The 16,811-nt window shown below is 40.2% G+C and overlaps 1 protein-coding gene across 2 annotated transcripts in view; it reads right to left on the bottom strand.

The window, feature by feature from the left end:
- CDH20 (cadherin 20) overlaps positions 1 to 16,811 on the bottom strand; it is a 691,588-nt gene that overhangs the window by 112,377 nt on the left and 562,400 nt on the right. For both annotated transcript variants that reach the window (XM_073630897.1, XM_073630899.1), the window contains one exon: positions 8,817 to 8,936. In XM_073630897.1, the coding sequence (XP_073486998.1) occupies positions 8,817 to 8,936 (120 nt within the window). The remainder of the gene's footprint in view (positions 1 to 8,816; positions 8,937 to 16,811) is intronic.

The following is a 16,811-nucleotide window of genomic DNA, read 5'->3' as shown; positions in this document are numbered from 1 at the left end:
TACAGAGGACAGACTACAGTTCTGTATCTCCAACAAGATCAGAATGTATTTAATTTTTTTGCTATTATATTAAAATATAAAAGTATACTTTTTTTCTTCAATTTTTATTTGAGTTTTACAAAATTCCAATACCACAACACAGTCAGAATACGGTTTGATCATAAACATGAAAAAAAACATGTTACTGAAACTCACTGATTTATTGACGAGCATCCCCAACTAACTCAGGGGAACACATGGAAAAGAGAAAACCTTCAAGTAAGGAAGAACATACAGGTAGTATCGTCTAACTTTAAAGCGGTAGTAAACCCGCTGTTTTTTTTTTTCCCTACACCTGTAAGGGAAAAGGCATAATGAGCTAGTATGCACCGCATACTAGCTCATTATGAGATACTTACCTTAGAACGAGGCGCCAGCATCTCACACGGTCCACGCCGAGGGAGCTGACATTTCCAACAGGAACCAGTTAAAATTACATAATAGTTTCAAGAGGGGGATGTACTGTACATATCAATGTGTTCTATTGAAGTTTATTTGTGGAATGTTAATGAGCTCTTTGAAGTCATATCTACTAAAAAATAGAATTTATCAGAAAAGCGAACAGTTTGATATATTTACATTCGTTTTAGGTTAATGACAGTGCAACTCTACTTCGTTATATAATAAGACTATAGACTAAAAGACGAATTGCAAGAGGGACAGAGGGACTTGGATAATTACAGATACCGGACTGCCAGTAGAATGTATTGCCAGGAAAGTAATTAGAGAAAGGGGAAGAAAACAATAGTGAAGAGCAGCAGCTTAAATGATATGGAAGACTTTGATGATAATAGGAGAAACAGTATTATATTAAGAGTGCGCTGCGTATCATATAGAAAGCCTTTTTTGTTTTGGACAAAGAAATAGCCACAAACAAGCAGACCAGATAAAGCGCATAATGGGCTAGAATTAAATCATCATTTAGAGAACGTTGTAGTAAAGAAGGCTAAAAGGGACCAGAACAATAGCCTCTGGAGGTAAGACATAGACTTGTATAACATGGAACCTTTTAAATTATATGCTAGATGAACATCATAAAGGGACACTAGCTTTGTGCGCCAATAACATGAGCATACAAAGACATCAGATGAGTCTATGAATTCAAGTGTGTATCCTGGTCCAGAGCAACTATGTTATACTGTATATTCCTATAACCTCCTGAATGCAGTAATCCATGGTAACCAATCATCAATGATCTTTCCAGATCTAATTTCATTAAGAAAAAAAATGCTACTTTGCATATCATAATTGCTTTTACATCATTTTAATAAGCACTATTCCTTTTTATTCTAAAATGTGTTATGTGTGTAGACATATATTCTGTTGTATAGGTAATATGACAGTAAAGGTTCATGTACAGAATTCAGATTTTAATAGTGAGTAGTCAGGCCATTCACTCACAAGCTATCTAAGGTAGCACAGCTTCTGCCATCTGCTTGTGCTGACAGAGACTGACATATATTGGAGTCTGTCAAAGCCATATATGTTCTCAGTCTATGCTCACTTGTCAGTCGCCAGAATACATTGGTTGCTGTAGTTTAGCCAGAATACAGGAATTAGTGAGCATTGGCAATGGCTGGCCAGGAAGCAAATTCTAAACTTTTGGCAAGTGAACAGATATCATAAAGATAGAGTGACTCTATGATTATGCACGTTATAGTATGAAATGCATTGGAGTAGTCTTACCTCTACTGCTGCACTTTATTTGTTCTTTTGTATGCATTTTAATAAAGAGGTTGGTTCTGAGTATATTCATCCCAAACTTTCTATAGGATGTCTACAGTTCTGAGCCTGACTGCCACCTGTTATAGCAGATAAGGATGAACAGACCTAGAACGGTATTGCACACTGCATATCATTTCAACAGACAAGTTGTTTTCTTTCATGTGTGCAAACTTGGTTATAGGAAAGCAGAAAATTTGCCTTTAGCAACCAATTGATTTTTAGTTGTTGTTTTTTAATGCAGGATAGAAAAATAAAACACATCACTGTTTGCTTTGGGCACCATCTTTTCTTCGCCTCACACAAAACGGTTAGGGAAGACGTATGTAAGTATGTAAGTCATACTTTAAGGAATTTTAACATGTATTTTGTGGGCATAAATAGGTAAAACAGGAAATAAGTAAAAAAAAAAAAAGACGAGAAGATAAGCAGTAATCTCAAATCAATACAAATAAAAATAAAAATCCTGCTTTGTTAAGGCTGACATTCAGGAAAACAGCTAAATACAGTGTTAATTTTTTATAAGTGTTCCCAAAAAATAGGTCTGATATAGAGATATAGAGATGGGCTGAACACCCCCCTGTTCGGTTCACAGCAGAACTCCCGAACAGGGGAAAAGTTCTAACCTGAACAGCAAACCCCACTGCAGTCTATGGGAGCCGAACAAGAAGGCATATATGCAAGTAATTGGCCATAAAAGGGGTGTGGGGTCTGGGTACTACCCTAGGGAACATGTATCAATGCAAATGTTCTTTTTAAAACAATTGTTTAAAAAAAACGAGTCAAATCCCATTTAAAATGACTAGCGGTTGCAATTGCCAGCACCCAGCTGTAAAAAAAAAAATACAAAAAAAAAAAACAGCGTGTGTACCCTTCCAAAATCCATACCAGACCCTTATCCGGGCATGCAGCCTGGCAGGTCAGGAAAAGGAGGGTGAGCGAGCCCCCCCTCCTGAACCTTACCAGGCCACATGCCCTCAACGTGTGGGCGTGGGTGTCAAAAAGTAATAAAAACACACACTGTTTTTGACAATTCCTTTATTAAAAAATAAATAAATAGTGTCCCCCGATGTAAATCCATCATCAATCACGCCGCACGCCACACCCGAAAAATAAAAAAATAATAACCACTCCCTCCAACATGAAGGCTGGCTGCCTACTGCAGGCTAAGTCATTTGACAGTTCTTATATAAGTAAGGGGCAGGGTCACCTGGCTACATCACCTGGTGGCACCGTCCCCTTCTGACATCACGGACTGGTGCATGCTTTGTTGGTAAGGTCACAAGGAGGCGGTGCCACCAGGGGACATAGCTAGGTGACCCCGTCCCTTACCTATATAAGAACTGTCAACTGTGAAGTCTGCAGCAGGCAGCCAGCCTTCATGTCGGCAGGAGCGTTTTTTATATTTTATTTTTCAGGTGCAGCGTGATTGACAATGGATTGTCGGGGGTACACTATTTTTGTATTCTTTAACAAAGGAATTGCCAAAAACTGTGTGTATGTTTTTATGACTTTTTGACACTTTTTGGTGAAAGGGGAGGGGTATCCATACTTATTCACATAGGGGTGGGCTGGGATCTGGGGGCCTCCTTTGTCAGCGGGGAAGCCCATTGACAGCTGATGACTCATCGGTTGTTAAAGATGCTGCGGCCGACTTCCCGGCCCCGCTCCTTAACATCCAGCTTATACTGTGCCCTGACTGGGCAAAGCTTTGCCCAATCAGGGCGCAAAATGCACTGTGCAACAACCACCGAACACCTTGCAAATTCGGGTGTTGGACAAACGGGCCAAACAACCAATGTTCAACCCCAACTTATGCTTGGACTGAACTGTTCACCTAACACTAGTCCGATATATAAATACTGTGAGGGATTGGTTCAGTAGCAGGTTGTGCGTGACTTCCTGGATGAGTCATGGATGGGTGAAAAGGTACAGCAAAACAACCTGATCTTGGTGAAACACAAGTGTGCTTTAATTACATGGGCTGTGTTCACAAAGTGTAGTTATCAAAGCAGTAAAATAAAACAAAAACAGAAAATAAATCCTGGCTATGTTGGGCGTATAACTGCACACACAGGAACCTAACTACTTGTCCCGGTACAGATTACTGCTGCCCAGATACTTGACTTTCACACAGAATAAAGCAGTCCATAGTCACACAAACTTAATCTCACCATACAAGCAAATGGCTGCTCCCCATTCTGTCCTGCACAGAAGTCTGGCTCCAGTGTGGAGCATCATCCTTAAGCAGCCTGGGAGCTTAAGACTGGGTTCACACTGTTGTGAAATGGATGTGGGTTTCCCTGCATGCAATTTGGATGTCAGGAGATTGTGACCAGCTCTCTATGGATCCGTTCACACATCTCCGAAGCGGTGCGAATTGCACAGGAGTCCTGTGTGTCTTCTGGTCCGTTTCAGGTCCGAATTCAGCCAAAAATTCGCACTGCAATCGGAACTGAAACTGTGAATGGAGATGCATCGGACCCCTGCTGTATGCCATTCCGTACTGCAGTGTGAACTGCAGTGTGAACCCAGCTTTATAGAGCCCAGAGTGTTCAATCTGCTATACCTGAGCTTGTTAACCCCTCAGTGAGCCAAACAGGCTCACTACACAGCACAAAAAGGAAAGCAATTTGTATACAACATGAATCTGGGACAAATATATCTCCCGTCCTGGACAAAACCTGTAGTTTTTTTTTGGCTTCCTGTCACAAAACATAAGGTGAAAAACTAGATTTGTATACAAAATAGATACTCAAAAACAGCTGCAGAGATCAAAGAGGTCAATAACCTAAATGTAGAGCAGTAGAGCAGTAGAGCAAGGAGGAGAATTTTGTCTCCATGCATTTCTTGAAGCAATGATCTACTAGTTACTCTCAATGTTGGAGTGAGGTGAAGCCCTGATAGGCACAATGAGGTTGCAATTTTAACCTTAAACCCTGAAAAGTTACAGCAGATGCACTCACAACTGGGGATGAGCTTAAAGTGGAAGTAAAATCTCCTATCGTTTTCAGACAAGAAGCTGCCATCTTGGCCTAATTGGCCTAAATAATTAATCTTCAACTGCCATGATGCTGCACATCATTGATCATTTATGACAACAGCCATTGGATGGTTTAACAGTTTGGTTGAGAGCACAACCAATGTGACAGAGGGAATGTAACTGTTTTTTGAAACTGGTAAATCGGGTTTACTTCAGCTTTAAGGCTGGCTGTTTGGGCATATTGGGGGACATCCAAACATTTGCCTGTTCAGTAGGAAATGAATGTCAGATATATCAGTGGTATTACTTCTGCTATTATACATGACAGCTTCCCGGAGTAATAGTTTTTAAGGAAGCCAGTGGGGGCAGGCACTGCCTAGTCCTTAACAACCAGTGATGCCACCAGCCCTATTCACGCACATAGGAATCCCTGGCCATGTAAGCAATTAAGTCTGGATAGTTAAGAGTTGTGGGGTTTCCTTTAGGAACCGTAGGGCTGGTATGAATTTCAAGGAGGATCCCATGAAAAAAATAAACTCCACTCCAAATTTTGTGGGCTTTTTTTTACTTTTTTTGAGTGGAGTACCCTTTAAAAATTCATATCAGACCTGAAGGGTGTAGTATGAATTAAGGGGGAACCCAATGCCATTTGTTTTGTATGTGGTGGTCCCCCATTAACATCTATACCAGAACCTCATCTAGAATAAATGTCTGGTATAGGCAAACAGAATGAAGCAGCCCAGAGCTGTTACTTACCCTAGGTTCACACTTCTGCATTTTGTGCGGGCCACGTTTGCGTGGGCACGGCAGCCCATTCAAATGGATTCAAATGAATGGGCTGCTGTGCCTGCATTTCCGTAAAAAAAAAGGTGCATGAGCCTTTTAATAAACGTGGCCACAGGGAAATCACATGTTCAAATGCCGCGCTGCCCGCCCCAGGCTGACGCGGCTCTTTAATCATGTGATCGGCTGTGTCCAATCATAGCTGGTCACATGTAAACAAGGAAGTGTCGGTAATCAACTCTCCTCGCCTCACACTGACAGAGAATCTGGCGAGGAGAGACGATCAGCGACATTTCCTCGCAGGGGACAGTAAGGGATGTAATCAGGGCACTGATGATCAGTGCCCTGATTACATTAGAGCTCCACCTATGCCAGCAACCCATGCTAACCAGTGCCAGCAACCAGTGCCAACCAGTGCCAGCAATCAGTGGCCACCAGTGCCCACCAGTGCCAACAATCAGTGCCCACCACAGCCAGAAATCAGTGCCCATTAGTGATGCCAGTCAGTGCTGGCTTTCAGTGCCGCCTATCAGTGATGCCTATCAATGCCCATCAGTAAAGCCCATCAATGCCCATAAATGCCACACATTAATGCCCATCAGTGCCCATTAATGCCGTCCATAAGTTCCCATCAGTGCCACCTATCAGCGCCTACCAGTGCCAGGTATCAGGGCCTGTCAGTGCCACTTATCAGTGCCCACCAGTGCCACCTATCAATGCCCACCAGTGCCACTCATCAGTGCCACCTATCAGTGCCCATAAGTGCAGAATATTAGTGTGTCCTCATCAGTGCCCATAAATGCCACCTCATCAGTGCCCATCAGTGCAGTCTATTAGTGCATATCAGTGCCGCCTCATCAGCGCACATCAGTGAAGGAGAAAAATGACTTATTTACAAAATTTACTGACAAAAAACTTTCTTTTTTCAACATTTTCGGTCTTGTTTTTTTTTTGGAAAAAAATTAAAATCCCAGCAGTGATTAAATACCACCAAAAGAAAGCTCTATTTGTGTGAAGAAAATGATAAAAAATTCACATGGTTACAGTGTAGCACGCAATTGTCATTCAAATTGTGACAGCGCTGAAAGCTGAAAAATGGCTTAGGCAGGAAGGGGGCGAAAGTGCCCTGTAGATAAGTGGTTAAACACACATTTCTGCTTGTAAGTGTCAGTGTTACTGTAGTAGGTTGTATTGCACAGATGTGCCACTTCACAGGCAGGGTCAGGGCATCCCCCAGGCATGTTATTTAATAGAGTTTTCATTTTTAATATTTCAATTTAACCACTTGCTGACCAGCTCCTGCCAATATGCGTCGGCAAAGTAGCACGGGTACGCAAAACGATGTACCCGTACGTCGCAGCGTCATCCGCGGCTAGCAGCGCGCACCCGCTGCACGCCGTGGGAGCATGCCTGCGGGTCCCGCGGATTTGATGTCCCGCTGGTGGCCCGCGATCGTGACATGGAGAGGCAGAACGGGGAGATGCCTATGTAAACAAGGCATTTCCTTGTTCTGCCTAGCAACATCATAGGGATCTACTGCTCCCAGTGATCGGGAGCAGTGATCTCTGTCATGTTCTATTGAGCCCACCCCCCCTACAGTTAGAACATGCTGAGGAAACGCAGTTAACCCCTTGATTGCCCCCTAGTGTTTAACCCCTTCTCTGCCAGTGACATTTACACAGTAATCAGTGCATTTTGATAGCACTGATCGCTGTATAAATGCCAATGGTCCCAAAATAGTGTGAAAAGTGTCCGATCTGTCCGCTGCAATGTCACAGTCACAATAAAAATCGCAGCTCACCGCCATTACTAATAAAAAAAAATAATAATAAAAATGTAAAAGAATACTGTACATATTGGCCTAAACTGTGGAAGAAATTAGTTTTTTTTTATATATATTTTTTGAGGATATTTATTATAGCAAAAAGTAAAAAATATTGCTTTTTTTTTCAAAATTGTCGCTTTTTTTTTGTTTATAGCGCAAAAAATAAAAACCGCAGAGGTGATAAAATACTACCAAAAGAAAGCTCTATTTGTTAAAAAAAAGGACGTCAATTTTGTTTGGGTACAATGTCGCACGACCACGCAATTGTCTGTTAAAGCGACGCAACGCCGTATCGCAAAAAAGGGCTTGGTCGGGAAGGGGGTAAATCCTTCTGGGGTTGAAGTGGTTAAACATTGATAAAACCATTTCCCACAGCTAAATAAAATTATAATTTTTTTGCTTTGGTACAATTTACCCATGGCAGTGCTCGCACCCCATGCCATTTGTTTGACAACCACTTGCCTATGAGCCTAGAACAGCTTTTTTCAACCAGGGTGCCCAGGCACTCTGGGGTGCCTTGAGGTTTCTTCAAGGGTGCCTTGGGAAAATTCCTAAAAATTTCCCAAAAATGTATACAAGCCAGCAGGTGGATCAAGCCTGCCTTTTAGTTACACAAAGCCACAGGTTTTTATTGTGCACCATTTCAACCTTACAGCCCCCAGCATCCTAAACAACCAGTGATGTCATCAGTGTTGATAAGAAGGGGTTTGCTCGGCCCCTCTCTGTCAGCACTGGGGTCACATTAGCTGAGTGAGGGAGAGAAACTGAGGGAGAGGAGAAATACTGGAATACTAGTCAGTACCAGTGTGCAAAAGTGTATTTGTTTGTTGCATAAATCACTTCTAAGGCTGGGTGTCTTATATGTGTCGATGCTGTTAGAATAGTTTTTTACATTTTAGAATGGGGTGCCCTGAGACTGTCAATAGTTTTAAAGGGTGCCTTGAGGTTGTCCATAGTTTTAAAGGGTGCCTTGAGATTGTCTATAGTTTTTGAGGGTGCCTTGAGATTGTCCATAGTTTTAAAGGGTGCCTTGAGATTGTCCATAGTTTTAGAGGGTGCCTTGAGATTGTCCATAGTTTTAAAGGGTGTCTTGAGATTGTCCATAGTTTTAAAGGGCGCCTTGAGATTGTCCATAGTTTTAAAAGGTGCCTTGAGATTGTCCATAGTTTTAAATGGTGCCTTGAGAGTGTCCATAGATTTAAAGGGTGCCTTGACTGAAAAAAGGTTGAGAAACACTGACCTAGGAAATGGCCAGAACTCTTTTTTTTTAGCCTTCGGCTCACTTCAATGGGGTTTAGATTCAGCACCCAAATCACTGATGTAAATAAGCTTTTAGGTATTATTACTGGACAAATCAAAATGTAAATAGGTATTTCATATTTTAAAGTTCAGAAATGAATTTAACAATAAAAAAATACTGTACCTTCTACTGAACCAAACAATAAAAGAAAATTGCTTAAATACCTGTCTTGGAGTCCACAGAGAAGTATGGCTGCCCTTGGAGAATACTGTACAACACCCTTGCACTACTTCCATAGGTAGGATCATCTGCATCTGTTGCTGACACTTGGATAATAGAGGTACCTAACAAAAATAGAAAACAGTGACCTTTTTAAATTAGGAGCTGAAAATCTCATTTAGATTCTCCAATAATAAAAAAAAGCTTTCAAAGTTTGCATAATGACAGCAACACTAACTGTTTAACCACCTGTCAGTGGAAGATTAATTGCCAGGCACATCTTCCATTCCACTAATGTATCCCAACAATATAATGAAGAAACAATTCTAAGAGATAAGCAGCACAGGGCTATTAATGTTTCCTTGTCCCTTTACATATTGGATTTACTATTCATAGCCAATATGATCACTGTTTTAGCCACCTGTTCTCTATGCCAAGAATCCCGTTAATTTCACTGCATTACTCTCTGTCTGGTTGTGTTATGAATGTAAATAGTCTTTTATTGTTATTATAATGAAGCTTTCTGCCACATGTCCTATCCTTGAGATACCGGTGACAACTTTACAGCTTCACATGATGAAATGTATGCTGGATGGACCTGCTATTCAGATACGACAATGAATAAAAATTCCTTAAATTCTCTAAAGTTGTTGCATTGTGACTTGTTTAATGTTATGCTTTTAATTTCTCATGGCTAAAGTCGATTTTTAGGACTTTAATTAAACAAAAAATAGCAGTAACATCCAATGTGATTAGTTATAGTGGAGCAATGAGGAAAAAAAGCCTTGAATCCTTAAAGTGATTGTAAACGATCACCTTGTAACGCAACCCATTAAGTTTAAAATAGAAATGAAAGGCAAAACATTTTTGTATAGAGATAAAAAAGACATTATTAAATACCTTTTTTCCTTTCTTTATAAGTGCTCACATTCACTCTGTTCTGGGCTGCATAATAGCTGGGGGGAGGAGAAGCAGCAGCACACTGAGCTTGCCAAAGAATGGCTATGCAGCATGGGCAAGTCAGGACAAGTCTGATCATTGGAGGAGAGCACACTGAGTTCCCAGCATAGCTAGAGAACTGACCACGTTGTGCTCTCTTTCTTAGTGGTCAGTTTTTAATAGGAAAGCAAGGGGACTGGCAGGAACACCAGGGATTTCATACAAAGGAAGCAATACAAAGAGAACAGGAGACTTTCTCATACAAATACATGGTAAAGCAGACACAGATTAGGAATATGAAATATTGGGGTAACAAACGCCTTAAGTTTGACCCTATTTTCAAAGATTCAGAATGGCTTTTATTTATTAATATTCTGTTGAAATTTTCCAATTAACAAAGTTTCAAAACTGAAATTTACACAAACATGCATGGGCCATGTTGTAAAAATAAGGGAGGAAGTTATAGTATATTTCACTGAACCTGGGTGATAGGTGATACCTATAATTTATTTACAGATCATTTATACATTTTTTTTGTCTAGCATTATTTGCCAACCATTCACTGTCTTTTTTATTACCACCCAATACCCATTGCTATACAGTATGTGTCTAATTTTTAAGGTCCAGTTGCTGAACAGATTTATATACTTTAAAGTGGTTCTAAAGTCAATATAGATTTTTTTTTTACCTTATCAAATCCCATCTGTAAATGCTTACCTGACTCCTCTCCCAATCCAATGCTGTTCTGGCCCCAGCACACCTCTGCTCTCTCTTTTCATGGTCTCACAGGAGGCACTGAGAGCAGCAGAAGCCATAGGCCATCAACCTCCTGTGAAGAAGGAGTGGGGCATGCCTTACCTGCACTGTGGGGTTGATTTACTAAAAGTGGAGAGTGCAAAATCTGGTGGAGTTGTGCATGGTAGCCAATCGGCTTCTAACTTCAACTTGTTCAATTAAGACAAAAAAAAAAAAACTTGGAAGCTGATTGGTTTCTTTGCAGAGCTGCACCATATTTTGTACTCTGCAGTCTTAGTAAATCAACCGCCATGTGTCTCTATGGACACACAAGCCTGAATCAGGAACACACACATACGGGTGCCCCATAGCACATTTCAAAAGGGGCACTCAGAAAAAGAAGGAGCAGACAGTGCCAGCAGGGGACCGCATAGGGACTGCATAAAAGCAGGTGTGGGGTCGGGATCGTTATGTGGAATAATTTGTTGCACAGAGCAAGTAAGTATAATCTCTTTTTTGTTTAAGGACAAAATAAAATTTAACTTTAGTATCACTTTAAATGCTGCTCTCTTCATTTGAATGTGCATAAATTTCACTTTTATAATAGTGCATCATTATACGTGTGGTACATCAAAATAGAAAACAAAATCAAATATAAAGTGCAAACAATACCATCAAAAATAATCATGAAAAAGATTTTAAAAAAAAAGCAAAAAAAAAGTCCATTCCATGATGCAAATAATACTGTGAAACATAACTGTCAGAAATATCAGTCTTTAATTCCCAGGTTGTAGAAATCAATATAAGTGCAAACCAAGGGTTCTCACTGTGAAAATCCACACCACCTGTGTATTACAAATCAGTTCTTACCAGAAGGCAATGCCCACCAAAAGAGTGGTCATATAGGCACATATTTAGGTGGTGGTGTTGTGGTTGATCTTTGGTGGTAGGTTATGGTAATAGTAGGAAATATACAAATATATATATATATGTATAAAAAAAGATTGGTTACTGTTTTTTGGCAGTTGTACTTTGATAACAAAAAAAAAAACAAAAAAACAGGAGATATCCATTACCTTTTACCACCAAATGAAAGCTCAATTTGTCCTGAACAAAACAAGGTATAATTTACCTGGATACACTTATACACATGGCCGGACTTCCTGACAGAAAAAGTCCGATGGGAGCTTTCGGTCGGACATTCTGACCATGTGTATTCCCCATCTGACTTTTTCTGTCGGCATTTCTGACGGACTCTGATATAGAACATGTTCTAAATCTTTCTGTCGGAAATGCCGACGGAGTTTAGCCCGTTGACAAGTCTGGCCATGTGTACGCGGCATAAGTAGTTGCGATGATTATCCACTTGCTTACTGGGCACTTAAACCCCCCTGCTGTCCAGACCAATTTTCAGCTTTCAGCACTGATGCACATTGAATGACAATTGCGCGGTCATACAACACTGTACCCAAATGACATTTTTATCATTTTTTTCCCATAAATAGAGCTTTCTTTTGGTGGTATTTGATCATCTCTGCGGTTTTTATTTTTTGTTAAAAAAATTTAAAAAACTGAATTTTTAAAAATTTTTTACATTTTTTTAATATTTTGTTATAAAATTTTGCAAACAGGTAATTTTTCTCCTTCATTGATGTAAGCTGATGAGGCGGCACTGATGGGCACTGATAGGTGGCAGTGATGGGCACTGATGGGTGGCAATAATGGGCACTGATCGGCACTGGTTGGTTACACTGATACAGTAGGCAGCACTGCTAGGTGGCACTGATTGGCACCACTGGTGGGCATTAATAGGTAGCACTTGTGGGCATTGATAGGTGGCACTCATGGGCATTGATAGGTGGCACTGGTGGGCACTGTGGGCACTGGAAAGTGGCAATGGCAGGTGGCACTGGCAGGGGGTACTGGTGGGGACAGATGAGGCAGAATTGCATCTTCCTCCTCGGGACCGATGTCCCTTGCACATAAGCCGGTGATCAGCTTTTTTTCTCTTCACGCTGTCAGCGTGAGGAGAAAAAAAAATGATTACCGAGCTTTTGTTTACATCATGTAATCAGCTGTCATGGGATCGGCTCCTTACTCGGATCTATGATCACCCGAGTCTCAGTGACTCGGTGATCACAGCGCGCGCCCTGCAGGGCGTGCGTGGGGAGCGTGCAAAGGGGAGGCCGTCATATGACGGTCTCCCGGGAATTCAAGTCTGCGTTGTGGCCGTCATTCGGCTATACCGCGGACGCCAAGTGGTTATGTACAGTTTTACAAACACATGTAAAAGTTGCAAAACTTAGGATTTGTTTTACCCCCCCCATCATGAAGGGGTTAGAGCTTACAGCAAAATTATTTTTTGCGCAGTGAACCATTAAAAGTGTTCTTGTTAAGTACTGGCTATATTATATTGGAGGACAGGTGAAGAGAATTATTCTTCTCCAAATAACACACAACTAGCTTATTCTGTAGGTGAGGTTGATGCTTATTTCCTGATGTTGCTAATCATCTTATCATCCTAGGATATGGCTTTTAATTACTTTCCCATAAATCCGGCTAGGAATGCTAATTAAAATCAATATATTCCCAGCAATTAATAAATGATGCTACAGCTACAATTAGAGATTGCAAAGAGACTAATGTGCACACTTTCCCGCTATGCTGTTCTGGCACTTTCTACACCACTGTATCTGGGATGGAATCACTCCAAAGGGTTGACTTACCAAAGGAGCATTTTGTCTTATCTCAGCCAGCCTTTGTTTATTTGAAACATCCAATCAATTGCAGGACAATTATGAAATGACATTTCTATTCTAGTAATATGATGTTTAAAACAAATATTTTTCAAGAGTGTACACAGTATGAAAATTGCCTACTTTAACTATTCAAACCCAGAGGGTCTGCGTTTTTAAGAGATCAGTCTGCAGTTTTTGGTAGATGTTGGGGAGATCAACTACCAAGTGGTTATTGGAGGGGTTACAAAGCTATGGTCATTTATAGGACCCATTCAATTTCTGCAAATCCTTATTGTTGATGTATGTATATATTTTGTTTTCAGACAGTGCACCTTGGTATGCAGCTGCTGTATAGTACTCGTACTGAAATGGAAGCATTGCAAACAGTTCAACCCAAGCTGTATCTCAATAGGAAGATACACCATAAGGAGCTTTTTCACAATTTTGATTCAGCTGAACCTCATTTACTCTATTATACTCAAATAAAAGTGAGAGGTAGCTTATATGAATCAGATTCTTTAGTTAGAATGCACACATTTCAAATACTCATTAGAAAAGAAATTATATTTAGTAACCAGACACTAAAAGATGTTGAAATGTTGTAAAAATAAACCCAGGACAGCTTTGCGAATATGGAAGTCTTTTTAGAATTAATATTTCATGTAACCAGATGCTTTACTAAGAATGGAGAGTGAGAGAAACACTGGCTGCAGCTGCTCTCTGTAGCTGCTGCCCTGTGGTACTAAAGCGGTCAACAGCTGTATCAGCAAGAGGAGGGAGCTGCTGTGCAGGAAGAGTTCAATAGACTGAGTCAGGCAGCACTGCACTGTGGGAACTGTAGTCCAGAGAGGGAGAGACTCCACTGTAATCAAAAGCTTTTGCCAGAGGGGGGTTGCCAAAAGGAGGGGAAAGAGCTGCATTTTCTCAGTCTGTACACATTTGTGCACCATTACTGCTGCAAGTCAGCAACCTCTGGAGCACTGAGTTTGGAAAAGCTGGCAGCCAATGTCACCTGGGTTACAGCACAGAGAGTGGACTAATCGCTGTGTATGACTGGATGGTGAGCTGCAAAGTCACTGGGACTGGTGTGCTGCTGCTTTTTGGATTTACTATCTGCTGATTGAGAGAGCCTTTTAGGAACTGACCATACAGCCATATAGTATTCTTATTGTTGCCTGCAGGCTTGACTGGGACAATTCTCATGTGCACAAACGATAAAACTGGGCCTCAGCGCTAGTTGGCTGAAGAGTTAGGAGTAAGGACTCTCCTTCTACAGCTGCTTCAGAGAGACCATCACCTATTGCTTATGCTAAGAGGTACCACTCAGGGGACATTTCCTTGTCAAAAGAAGTTTATTGAGTATACAATGTTATAAAGATACATAAAGTAAGTTTACAAGGATCTATAAAGTAAGCTCATTGTTTTACAGTAGGGTTTATATAGGTAAATATCATGAAATTTCAAATATTAAACATTGGGTTCACGTAAACCTAAATTATATATATATATCATTTCCTTAGTTACTTTTGTAGGTATTTAAATGATTTATACCTACTATACATATTGTTTACAAGTAGAGTGTATATAGGTCAAATAAATTCTGATAATGAGCTTTAATCGTAAGGTGGAGAAAAGGAAAGAGAAAGAAGAAAAAGGGTTGAAAGGTAGAGGTATGGTCCACAAGGTTGTCCCGCTCGTCAGTTTATTATTCTTTTTAGTTCTCTTTGAAGCCTTAGAATGGGTGTCTCTGTAAGTCATTTAATCTGTTACCATGGCAACAGGACAGAGTCATTGAAGTTTGACAGGAACTGTTGTTTTATCCAAGGATGCCAAAGTTTTTCAAATTTTGGAATTTGATTTTGATCGATGGCTACCATCTTAGCATGGGACATTGTATTATTCATTCTGTGAATTGTTTTTGCCAGTACCAATGTAGTAGATTTCCATGCCTTGGCCACTGTTTGTTTTGCAGCCGTTATTAGTTGGATCATAAGTTTGAATTGAGAGAGTGTTAACCATTCCGGTTTTAGATTAAGTAAAGTTAAATATGGATCTGGTTGTATTATTTTTTTAAATATTTTAGATGCAATCACGAAGAATTCCTTCCAGAAGGTTTGGATTACTGGGCACGTCCACCATATGTGTAAATATGTGCCTATTTCTGGGCATCCTCGAAAACAAAGAGCTGAGGTATTAGGTGAATATTTTGCCACTCTAGCGGGTACAAGGTACCATCGAGTTAGGACTTTATAATTTGTCTCCAGTGCTAAGATGTTGGGTGAAGATGACTTAGATGTGAGCCATATGTTAGACCAGTCCGTGTCTTCTAAAGTTCCTCCCAGGTCCTCCTCCCACCTCTGAACGTAAGAGGGTCTATTAAGATTTGCTACTCCATATAATTGATTATAAAGTGATGAAATTGTACCTTTAGCAAATGGATCTTTTGTACAGATTGATTCAAAAATGGATAATTGGGATAATGGTGTATCCCCCTTTAGGAATGGTGTATAGAAATTTTTGATTTGGAGATATCTAAATATCTCAGAGTTTGGTAGATCATATTTTTCTCTAAGCGATGGGAATGAAAGGAATGATTTAAATGCTATGAAGTCATTTAGTGTCTGAATGCCTGATGTTGTCCAAGATTTAAAAGAATTTGGGTAGATCCATGCCGGATAAAAGGCAGGATTTCTGATAAAAGAAAGGAGAGGATTGTGTGGAGATTGTAACTGATATTTGGTTTTTAGTTTATCCCAGAGAGATAAGAAGTGTTTAGTTATGGGATTATGAATTTTAAAGCGGTCTTTAGGATCAAGCCATAATAAATTTGATATTAATAGAGGGTCATTTTCTGAAGCCTCTATAAATACCCATAATGGGATTTCCTGTTTTGCATGGTATTTGGACAGACTGGCCAAATGTGCTGCTCTGTAGTAGTTAGTAAAATTAGAGTATCCCAGGCCTCCTTTATTTTTGGGAAGATGTAGTGTGTGTATAGGTATACGTGGTTTAGAAGAGCCCCATATAAACGAAGTTGCTCTTTTTTGTACTATTCTCAAAAAATAGGAAGGAATTGGAATAGGGAGGACTCTGAATAGATAAAGCAATTTGGGTAGAATAGTCATTTTGATTGCATTAGTCTTCCCTATCCAGGATAAAGGAAGTTGCGACCATTGTTTTATTAGATTTGTGATCTGTCTTAATACAGAAGGATAATTGGTTGAGAATAAGTCAGAATGAGATGCTGTTAAATGAATTCCAAGATATGAGATTGATTTTTCTGCCCATGTGAATGGGAGTGCAGCCCTAGCCGGGATCAATTCCATGTTTGTGAGTGAAATATTAAGCACTAGGCATTTCTTAGGATTAATCATAAGGCCGGATAGGGCTGCAAATCCATCAAGAGCTGGTATTAAGTTAGGACCAGAGACCTGTGGTGATGATAGAAAAAGTAATATATCGTCTGCAAATATACATAATTTGTGTGTAATAGGCCAGTTATAGTTTGGTTTGTTCTGATGTATTGGGCCATGGGTTCGAGTATAAGGGCAAATAATAAGGGAGATAATGGGCAACCTTGTCGTGTAC

Source organism: Aquarana catesbeiana, linkage group LG05, assembly GCF_042186555.1.
Source record: "Aquarana catesbeiana isolate 2022-GZ linkage group LG05, ASM4218655v1, whole genome shotgun sequence".
Taxonomy (NCBI): Eukaryota; Metazoa; Chordata; class Amphibia; order Anura; family Ranidae; genus Aquarana; species Aquarana catesbeiana.
Note: the sequence above shows the minus strand (reverse complement) of the source record. Positions and strands in the feature narration are given on the sequence as shown.